The sequence below is a fragment of the Cariama cristata genome, unplaced genomic scaffold, assembly GCF_000690535.1.
Source record: "Cariama cristata isolate BGI_N322 unplaced genomic scaffold, ASM69053v1 scaffold12616, whole genome shotgun sequence".
Classification (NCBI taxonomy): domain Eukaryota; kingdom Metazoa; phylum Chordata; class Aves; order Cariamiformes; family Cariamidae; genus Cariama; species Cariama cristata.
Window position 1 is genome coordinate 43,516 of NW_009621627.1, and position 11,586 is coordinate 55,101.

General features: G+C 44.6%; 1 protein-coding gene across 1 annotated transcript in view; it reads left to right on the plus strand.

The window, feature by feature from the left end:
* The first annotated feature begins 10,653 nt into the window (after window positions 1–10,653).
* The window catches only part of LOC104163146 (transmembrane 4 L6 family member 1-like), a 9,727-nt gene continuing 8,794 nt past the window's right edge, over window positions 10,654–11,586 (plus strand). Inside the window, exon 1 of the mRNA XM_009702046.1 lies at window positions 10,654–10,836. Coding sequence (XP_009700348.1) covers window positions 10,666–10,836 — 171 coding nt within the window. The 5' untranslated portion in view covers window positions 10,654–10,665. The remainder of the gene's footprint in view (window positions 10,837–11,586) is intronic.

Sequence of the window (11,586 nt, forward strand, 5' to 3'; positions counted from 1 at the left end):
GCATGGGTTTGGCGGCAGCTCATCCCTCTTCCCTCCCAGGCACCCGGTGCACACCTCTCACAATTAATTTTCATTCTCCCCAGGGTGCCAGGGGCTGGCTGCACACCACAGAAGAGTCTACATGCAGCGATGAGATGCTCCGCAGTAATTTGTTCCTTTATCTACTGCCTGAGCAGACAGGCAGGTGGATAGAGGAGTGAAAAAAACCAAGTGGCTCCCAGCCAGATGTTGAAACGTCTCAGGTGTGGCTGCGAAAGGGCTGGTGCTGGCTCAGCGGAGGAGGTGGGAAGCATGGCCAAGGCCAGCCGTGTAGCGGGACTGGGATGCTCTGGGGTGAGATGCACCGATCTGAGCCATCTCACCTTTCTTTCAGAGCGTGAAGGGTCGCAGAGGCGGATTCTGTGCCAGTGAGTACCAGGCAAGCCCAGTAGTTGGGCATCTGCATCCCTCACCTCCTTCAGGGACAGTTTCAGCCCATCAGTGGAACGAGGTTGTAGTTATATCTACAACATCCCGGGTGAATCCAGCAACCACTGAACCTTTCTCTGACTGCTATTTGAATCCAAATGGTTTCCTTGTCTGCTTTTTCCCAAGTAAAAGCACTCATGTCATTTAATATGAGCTGGTAGAGGCCTAGGACGACATCAGCTCCATTTTTTTGGCGAGCTTATTGTGGGATGAGGATGCCTAATGCAAACTACTACCAGACGTGCACTGTTATAAAACTATTAAACTACTCTTAAAAGAATCCCAGCCTCTTTCAAAAAACAACTCTTGCAAGGAAGAGGCAGGAGTGTTTGTGGCAGATTATAGGGAAGTGCATCATTATCTCATAACAGCCATATACAATAATACAAGCACCTTAAGGATATCAAAAAATAGGTTTAAAACGCTCAACCAGCTGTCCTCATGAACTGCTTCAGCTTTCCAGAACTGCGTTTCACCTTTGGGCTCTCACCAAGCTCCCTCTGATGGCCACAGACATCGTCTTTCATCGCCTCCCTATGCTGATGGCAGGGCAAGACACAGGGACGAAGCCCCAGCGTTGCACAGGGTGACATGTGCCTACCGGAGAAGGCTCTCTAGATATTTATTTTTTTAACTTGTGTGGGTTCATCTCTCACCTAGCTCTTTTATGATCCTGCCTCCACCCAATATCTTCCCTCTTAACACTTCCCCAGGTTCTTACCTTTCTCCCCAGCCTCTGGAGACCTGCCATCATCACAGAGTTAATGCATGTCCTGCCCTTAGCTCAGTGTACGCTTGCAGCCTAATATGAAGAACGGATTACAGCACTGAGGAATGACAGCAGCATATGCCAAACAGTTTGTTTGTCTTTTTAAGTTTAGCTTTTTGATGTCTTCCTCACGCTGGCTGTAGAGGAGCTGTGAACTCAAGCCAGCTCTGCTACAGGGACCATGGACCAAAGCCTATGGCCACACAGTGCCACCGCTGCTAATGTGACCACGGTGCTCGGTGCAAAGGGCAGTGCAGCTGCAGTGCTGCTATCCCTCTCTGGTGCATCACAGTCCTTCGCAGAGCCACGCAATCACATCTTGGCTGAGCTCGGCCGGGACCTCCGGAGGTCATCTGGTCCAACCCCACTATTCAAGCAAGGCCACCTGGAGCAGGCTGCCCAGGACCATGCCCAGATGGCTTTTGAATATTTCCAAGATATGGAGATGATATATCTCTGAGGATGGAGACAGACAGTTCACACCTTTTCAGAAAGGACCTTTAATTATGTCTCCTTTTGGTACCTAATTTTGGACAACAAACAAACAAAAATGCCTGCAGTCCACTTTCCTCAACATCCCCTCACCCTCAAAAAAGCCTTGAAACTGCCTTCTAGTAGACACAGGAGCAGAAAAGTATAAATAGTTTGAAGATGGGGACTGCTTCATTTCTGGGAAAATTTTGTAGTTGTCTGTGCAAGTGGAGAATCCCTTTCAGAAACTCAAACAGCGCTAAGAAATGTCCAAATGCACTTTCCACTTTGGGAAATATTGCCCTAATTGCCTCAGGCCTCTCTGCTACGTAAGATACGTGGAGATTTAAAATACTAGTCTGTCCCACGGTGAGCCTAAACTAACAACTTCAGGGTCAGCAAGGGGATGGATTGTCCTTTCTTCAACCAACCGGCATCAGCTGGAAAAAACAGACAAACCTGGGGATCTGAGGACCAGCTGTATTTCCAAAGGCTTGTCCAATTTTTCCACATATATCACTTTCTCCGATACAAGCAAGGTAAGTAATAAGTACTTCTACGAGCAAGCAGTAGTTCTGGCCACAAACCTGGCCTCACGTACATGTTTGAAACATTACAGCTATGCACACACAACGAGTATTGATTTTCCTTTTTTTTTTTTCTTTTGGCACAAAACCAGATGGGGATGGTCAATGAGAGGACAGTCCCCCCCTCGCAATAACAAACCACTTAATGATCGCTTGTAACCTCTCGGTGGTTGCCCTCCTCTTTCATTCTGGTGGGAGCTGCTGCTCCAGGTGCCTCAGCCTTGCACAAGAGTTTTTAACCACTCACAGGTTACCCGGCCAAGACACCCATCTCTCAGTCTGACCAAAACCACCACCTTAGACTACAGAGACCTTCCCTCCTGACAATGTCAAACAGCTCTAAAAAATGCAATGAGGGGGTTTTGGTAAAACTTGTATTTCTTCGGTATATTCCCAATATTTGCTCTTCATTACTGAAGGCTTCTTGAGAAACACAGGACAGTTGAGGACAAGTTAAGAAGGGAGGAGAAGGATAAGCAGAAAAAGCAACATTTCTGCCATTTGGTCAGGTAAATAGGGGCATTTTCCAGTGGGTAGTGCTTTTAGCTCCTAACTCACCTGCACCTGGAGCACATACCTGGACAAACCCCAGCGACAAAACACAGGGATGAGAAATCCCCTTCAGCCAAAACCAAAAAGAAGTGTTGCATGAAACCAACAAAATGAAAGCACAAACCTCTAATTATTTTAATATTGGATAGTGACAGTGTTGTCCTGTGTTAAGAGCACAAACAACCTTTGGCCACAGATCATGGTTCATTGCCATTTGAGAAAACAGTGGGGCTGGCACAGTGCTGTCCCTGGACAAAACACTGAGGTAATTAAATAAAATGAGCTTTGCGATAAATCAGATGAACACACATGCACACGAGCAAGCAGTGGGTAATACTTTGTTGGATGGGCAGAGCTCGCTGGGTGTTGTTTCAGCAGCATTCCCTCTTATCCTAGAAGATGTTTCTGCAGAGCATTGGCTTTGCAACCTTGGGGTGTCCCGGGCTCACCGAGTCACTGATATCCATGGGGTTTATTCCCAAAGGGCTGTTTCTTGGTAGTGGCACTAGTGTCCCTAAAGGCAATGACGTGAGTGCTGCCATCGGAGGGGGAGACCTGTGCTCAGCGGGATGTCATCTCAGGGAGGAGGGGGAGAGCCTAAGCACGTAGGAAAGGGGGTTATGCCTAAAAAGGAGAGACAAAGGACAAGAAAGAAGGCAAATAAAAATTGGAAAAATAGGTAAAATAGAGGAGAAGGAAAGATCCATCTCTATTTAAGCTGTTGTTGCTCTGAAGTGCATGTCCAGCATTTGCTGTGTGTTAGGACCACCCGTGTGTGACGGTACCGTGCAGTGACTATACTCCAAAGAGTGTGGAGAGCCTGTTTCAAACCTGATCTGGAACAACTTCCTTTCCACCTCTTCAGACACGTATATTCTTAATATAGGCACCATAACCTACACCACTCAATTATTCAATGTTATTTTTTACGGCTGTCTCTGATCTGGTTCAAGACTTGAACCTTTTTACATTGAGATGTTCCTCATCATCCTTGGTGCTCTTGCCATGCGATCAGCATTTTGTTGGCTGGGGTTATGTGGGTCTGGGATACTCTGGATAAAGGAAAACCTGAATAACGCTGGTACTGCCATTTCCACCATCCTGTTTCTACTTTAACAGGGCATCTGCACACTCCTGGACACAGGTAGGCATCTCAACCTGGGTACCTTCTGCAAAAGCAGGGAGAGCCAGCTGGGGCTCCAGGGAAAGCTATTTGCCATCCCCAAGCTTGTGAACCTTCTCAGAGCCAGCTCATCTTGGAAAAAGCCTCTTAACAGGAGTTTGCTTCCTGATTCTTCCTCGGGAAAATCAACCTCCCTTTCCCTCAGTTGAAGAAAACATTAAGAGCAAAGTGTCATAGGAAAGAGCAGCAAGAGATGATTTGCATTACAGTGCCAAAGTGGGATAAAATAAATTGAGTAGAGTGTCACTGCGTACTCGGAATAAAGCTTTGACTTCAGAGGACCACTTAAGATTTGTACTAGAATAAATGAGAGCAGAGATGCTTGACTCCTTTTTACACAGTGTATCAACAGCAAAAAGGGCATTTTCTCATTAGCGTGCTGCAGCTGCACTCCAAATGGGGCAGATCTATCGATAGAGTAAGTGGGCAGTCAGATATGCCCTTCAAAACCCTGCGCAGTGCTGTAATTCTTCCGTTTCTAACACATACATTGCACCACCCAGGGAAATTGTAGGGCTGGAATGGTTTTCATTTCTAGCATGATTATCAGGATTTATCTCATATTTACATTTCCTCTCCCAGTACCTGTACTACTACGCGTAACTGGAAAATTAATAAAGAGTTTATGGCTAAAAGGATAGAAATAAAAAGAAGACCAGAGCTGATGTACCGTAAGTCAATATAATCAGGAGGCATTGATCAGTGGAACACAAAATGCTTTCATTGCCTTCAAAGTCAATATTGCAGGGGGAAAAATAGATGTACACAATCGTATACACTCAGCTTAGCCACTAAACACTTCACAGACAAAACTCAGTTTTTCTAAGCGCTTCAGAGCTTGATTTTTTTCATTTCTTTCGGATGAGTCTTTCACTTCAGAAAAACAGGTAGGAATCAGGCTCTCTGGTGTTAATACAGACTTCTATTGTGCTCTTCTTTTTGGCATTCCTTCTGTACTTCACAATAAGCAGTATTTAGTTCAGGTCTCATCAAAGACTGAATATAGATCCCACTCCGTAATGAGCAAATCTAAATATATTCTTCACGCAGTAAGAGGATTGTATTTAATATAGTTTACCACTATTTTTATGTTTTCTGTAATGGCTATAAGCACTAGTCTTTGGTTAAGCCCCTGAGTGCAAAGCATTCTACAAACCCAGATGAAAACGCTGAACTTGTCCCAAACAGTTTAAAATCTGTGTAGCAGAATAAAAGACAACAGATTGCTGGAGGCAAATGGAAAAGCACAAAACTAATACAGTATCAATTCTGCTCATGGTGCACTTGTTTTAAAAAACTATTAAGCATTCAGCGGAGAATGGCACTGAGAGGTGTTTGAAATTAAGAGACACAATCAAGTCTAGGTATCAAGTCGAGACTCTAAATGATAAGTGATAGACGAAGTATGGTAGGCCTATGGGATAGGCTTTGGAAGGTGAAGAGAAGAAACTGAAAAAGATCAGTAAAAGAATATATAGCGCTGAGGTCACAGTACAGATGAGAAACTACAGGGATGAGCATTGCAAATCATCCTGGAGGGCTATGTGCCGGACAAATTCAGAGAAAAGCAGAATAAAAAACAAGGATGCTGAGCCCAAATGAGAGCGTTAGCTATGTGAGGATGGGAAAGTTGATACCTTAGAGATATTATAGAGTAAGAGTCTATAAAAACTCCAAGCAAGCAGGGTATGAAATTTAGGGGGAGGGTTCATCTTAAGTATCATTATGAAGTTTCCTTATTTGCTTCTGAAGTCACTACATAAGCTGGCAGGTCCCCCCAGGTGCCCCAGCTGTCAGTGCAAATTGCTGATGGTCTTCAAGTTGTTCTAAATTTAATTCTTTAAATGCTTTAAATGCCATTAGGCCTTGTGCCTTTGCCCTGTCTGAGGATTGTCAGAGTCTTATTTTGTTCCTTTTCCTTGGGTTTGAAGCACCACCACAAAAAGCATGGTGAAATGCTGTTGCCACTGATGTCAGTTGAAGTCTGGGGCATTGGGCTCAGTGGGTTCAGCTCAGTTTCCCTCCTTCTTGCCATCTGCTTTGTAATGAAGGTTCTGTGCCTGAGCTGACTCCATGGGCTTTATACAGATTTTCACTGGGTGTGAGTCAGTGATGAAGACAACTTTCCCTGCATCCTCTGACGTTGGTGGTATTAAATATGCAACCTGGGGACTGAAGTCCCAGGTTTTGCCCTGTGCATTTGCAGCCACTCTGCCATGCTGGTAGTCCTCATGGATGCGATTCATCTGATGACAGATGCCAACATCGAGATCTGAACAAGTGTTGAGATTCTTTCACCATTAATGATTTACTGTAACTGTACAGTAAGTTCTAAAACAGAACTTGTGATTTTTTTCCGTAAAAGTGTCTGTTTCTCTCACTAAATAATGGAATAAATGCAGTCTAGGGTGACATCTACCACATGGACATCCAAAGTTAGTTCATCCTACACAATCAATCTTTCATAGTGAGATTAGAAAATGAAGATGAGAGACAACAGGGTGGAGAGTGGAATATTTTGCATCTTTCCTTTCACTCATGTACCCCTTTCACCATTGATGTTTTTGTGATCAAGTCATCCTTCCACCTGGATGTTGAGGCCGCAGCAGGTGCCTGCCAAAGGAGGGATATTTTCAGTCGAAGAGCGGGATCTGAGCATATTCCCAGCATGACTGGGGCCAAATCTGACCTACCAAGTAACAGATATGTTTATATGTTTTAGTGTTTGGACATATTTTAACAGTTATTACTATCACTTTCTACAAAAGAAAGTCGCTTTTTCCTCAGTATGAGTCTTCTCCCAGTTTAATTTTAATGTTTCTTCATACTCTTCATTGTGTTTCTCATTTCTTGGCCCATTCCTAGTCTCTTCTACCTTTCTTTTCTCCTCTACCAAAGCAAATCTTCAGTTTCCCTTCCATATTACCATTTTCTCCTCCTTGGAATTGTGTTTTTCTCTCCTTGCTTCCTCTCTTGGTTGTACCTTTCCCTTCTCTCCAGCCTTTCTGGTCATATCTCTGCCCTTCTCCCTCTTTGTCCCCCTGTCTTATCGAGGATTATCTTTCTTTCCCTTCCCATCTCCACTCTCCTCATGCAGCTCTCCCAGCAGCACACTTTGCAGCAAAGTCAGTGCCGAATTTTAGCAGCCACAACCCGTTGTGCAGAAGACAAGGCCACACCAATGGCCAAATTTTGCTCTGCCACCACCTCATGCCTCAACCTCACTTTCAACCACGCACCCATGGTTCCTCTTTGCATCCTTGCACCCCTGCCATCTCCGGCCTTTCCTCTTCTGCCAAACTGTGCACGGCTGAAATGGTTGCAGCAGTAAAAAGGTCTCCGCTGCTCCAAGCTGCGTATCCCAAGGGGCTGAGGCATTGACCACTGGAACACTGCCTTAAAATAATCAATAATGCCGGGTGACACGCCAACCTCGCGCTGGCCAGCCAGGGATAACTTGGGGTATTTCCTCATTCTCCAGAGAGACACAGCTATTTGTTTAATAGAGGCTGTCGCCCGAAAACGTCGCTGTGCTTCCCTCAGACTGCCACGCTACAGGAGAGAGGAGCTGGAAAGCCTGAAGCCGGCTGTGGAGAACTCTGGAGCCTGGAGGACATCTTAGCCCCGTGCAGAAGGTAAGCAAAAGTATTTACATGCTTCTCTCAGCATTAAAAAGCAAAATTTTCTAAAAACCTTGTTAAAAATTAGAAGCTTGCTCTAGCCGCCTTGCTTAACAAAGCTGTAGAAAGTACTTTTGTTTGCTAAATTAATAAAGTGTTGAGTGCTTCTGGCAATCCACAGTGTTTTCCTAAGCTGTTATGACACGGTCAGGTCCTCTGATGTACACAGGTAGCACAGCAGCATTGAATTTGGTGGTAGAGGCTCTCACTAGGTCTGATGATTGATGTTTATGTAAGTTCTCCTTGCAGTTTGAAGTGGTATTGAGATAGGTCAGAGAGAATGGGCTGTAAACCCCTGTTCTTCCAGCCCAAGCGGCGTCGTGTTGCTTTGCACCAGGCAAGAACTGGGCCCTCTGGCTATGTACGAAAGATGCAGAAGAGAATTTATAACTCGCCTACAACTCTTAGCTTTTATAGAAGGAGGCCAGGCTGTGCCTGTGCTTGTTTGCTTCTCTCTGGGGAGGGGAAGTAGGTGAGGTTGGGCAAACACATGGAAAAGCCAAAGCTGGAATGAGACGGGGAAGCAGAAAGACAAAATTCAGTGTTAAAAAAATAGCAAATGCACTGGGTATTTGAGAGAAAGATGAATGAAACATCCAGTATTCTTTCCGTTTCCCTCCACTCCCTCCCTACTTCATCTTTCATTTGCACAGTCGATCTGCTTAGATTTTTATCTCTTTGAGCTGAGGCTTTTTCCAGAGGCTTGCAAAATGCCCTGCCCAATTTTGAGTACTGTATAAACAATAGGTAGTGACTGTAAACTAAGAAGCATCTCTGTTAAAAATGTTCCCTTCTGGAATAGTTTAGTGCCAGTTAACTTGTTTTAAAGCTGGATTAAAAAGCATAATGTGACTGTAAAATATTCAGAAGAAAAGGCATATAAGCACAGTGCTCTTATTAAACTTGTAGCAGCAGAGAACAATGCAAATTTTTTGCTATAGAAATGCAAACTCAGAAGAATTCTCTGGCAGTCTCAGCTCCCTCACAGCAATACACGGCATCCCTTAAGGTCTCTCTGTTTTCCCTCTCAGCTACAGAGGTCTGAGGACATAGGTCTGTCTTCATGCCTCACCTCACCTCTTCACTGTCTTCGTTCTGTCAGCGAAGCTGGTTTCAGCCCATATCTGGCTTTCTCAAACATCCTCATATTGTCTTTCTTCTGAGCTTTTTGCTTCGGAACCCAACCTTGATCGATTTCTGTACTCCTAGCCCGCTTAATACCTTCTCAACACCAACTTCTGTCACAAAACTTTCAGGATTAGCCAACACACATGACTAAATTGAAGGACATTTCACTGTTTACTGCCTTGGTTATTACAAAAACTATTTGCATGTAGCAAGCGTAGGCTTCCACATGTGCATGGCTGCATGTAACACGGGTGTGTGTACTGAAATGGTGTGTGTCCAGATCATCTTCCTTCTCTTACATTTGTAACTTGTTCATGGGAGAGCAAAGCCATCTTTTTCAGAAACTGTCAGCTTTCTCTGAGATTGATATTTTGTATTTTTATGCATATGGAAGCCTTAGGCTGGAGTAAAGCTATGATAAAACATCATGAAGAAGTTGTGGTCAGTTTGTGCCATGAAGTTAACGGCAGTGTGAAAATTCAATAATCTCTGACCCAGTAGTCTGAAATTTCCGACCTGACATCGAGAAGTATCTGTGGATCCACTTTTGTACCGATGAGCCTTTTCTCTTTGGCTATAGATCACCGTGTGGGTGCAGTATGAGCTGAGGTTGATCACTTTGGTGAAGAGGGATTTAATAGCAGCCTACAACAAACTTGGAAGGGAGTGACAGAGATGATGGAGTGGTGGGAGAGGCTATAACGAGGATCAATGGCCATGTTTACAGTCTGGGAGATTCAGGTTGGACATGAGGAAAGACTTTTTCACCAGGACGCTGGGCCAAGTCACCCAAAGAGGTGGTGGTAGCTCCATCCTTGGGGTTTTTCAAAGCTCAGCTACGCAAAGCCATAGCTGACACAGTGACCTAGCGTTGGTGTAGTCCTGCCCTCAGCAGGAGTTCAGACTGGAGACCTGCAGAGATCCCTTTCAACCAGCGCTTCATTTACGTTGATTCTTTGATTTTAAAAGATGGTTCTTTGATTTTAAAAGAAGAACCTGACCACTGTGAAATACTAAGCTGCTGTTTTACACGTTATGGTAGATCTCTGAAAACGAGATGGGATGGCTTTGTGACCTGCCCTTAGCAAATAGCCACAGGATTAGCCATGCTTCCAGTTTTTCAGATATTTTCATGTAGGTGCCAAACAGCCCTGTAACCCACAGTCTTATCTACCCTTACCTGCAGCATAAGTACGTCACAGGAAACAGTAATGAAAGTTTCTCCAGTTCTTGCTGACAGTGTCTTTTTGACTGAAATAAAGAGAATGCAGCTGGTAGAGGCCCTGGTGAAGCTCCCCCATCTGCCCCAGCTCCAAGGCAGGGTTGGACGTTTCTATGGCGCTGCTGGCAGTCGTTTCCTGCTCTGCTAGACCTTCAGTGAGGGAGATTTCAAATCAGCTTCCCAAGACAGTGGTCCCAGACAACCCAGTGCACCCATCTCCCCTCCCAACCAAGGCCTTAACCCCACCACTAAGTCTGCCAGCCAGGCATCAGTTTGTGTGGTCATGGTTTTGTTACCCAATGGAAAGACAATTGTCCATTAACAACTAAAATTAAACTCTCCTTTCATTTCATACTAGCACGTTTAGTCCTGGCAATTTAAAATAAATTCAATGAAACATTCCAGTTTTTAATAATTCCATTTAAAATAAAGTCTCCGAAGGGAACAGGCTTTGTAGAACAGGATTATCTGTGTAAGTCTTAACTGGAACATTTCTCGCTTCAAAACTGATTTTTCTCATTCAAGAAGAAAACTGCTGAAATCCCATGCTCCCTGCGCTGCAGTAACCCAAACCTCTCTGCGTCTTTCCTCAGCAGAGAGCTACCATGTGCACGGGGAAGTGTTCGAAGTGCATTGGGATCACCCTGTTCCCCCTGGCGGCGTGTGCCATGGTCTCCAACATCCTCCTGTACTTCCCCAACGGACGAGTTCTGCAGCTCAGCGAGATAACCGATCTGGTCTGGTTTTTCCACGGTATTCTGGGAGCTGGGATACTGGTAAGAGAGAAGTACTGCTACTGTTTCTTATGGGTTTGGTTTGGTTTGGGTTTGTTTTTTTTTTAACTCAGGGCTAAGAAAACCTCTGTTAACAAAAAAAGTCATAGAAACATGTTTTGCAGAAACATGTGAGCAGTTTAACTGGGTAGTTGGGTACGGGCCTGAGAAAGTGCATTCGAGACTGAAAAAGTCTCTAATCACAGGAATACACGGTATTCTTGAAATAAATATCAAGACCCCAAGTCAGAAGGAAGCAAGAGGACTGACTTCTCACTGTGGAGAAGGGAGACAAGGGTGTTCAGTCTCCATGAGTCAAAGCAAAGCCGAGGTCCTAAGCTCAGCTAGAGGTGGTGAGTTTTCACTGTTGTCTGCACCCTCTTGTTACTCCTCTAACTGATTTTATGCTCACATAATTCACAAAAAACATGAAGGGCAGACTGAAAGATGTTTCAGTAGGTGTTCGTTAGAGATCTGAAACTGAAACATGTTTCAGTAGGTGTTCGTTAGAGATCTGGCCAACACTCAATGAACGTGGAGCTGCAAACAGCTTAAATCCTGAACACCCGCTGTGTCCCCACACACCCACCTATCTCCTTTTGGGTTTGATCTGGTTTGTATGAGCTCTTCTATAACCAGTTCTCCATTCCACCACTCAGGAAAGATTGCTTTTGTGTGAATATCCATAACTAGAAGGGAACATGCTTGGGAATACTGATTTTTCCAGTTCATTAGAAAGCCTGCTCCCTTTAC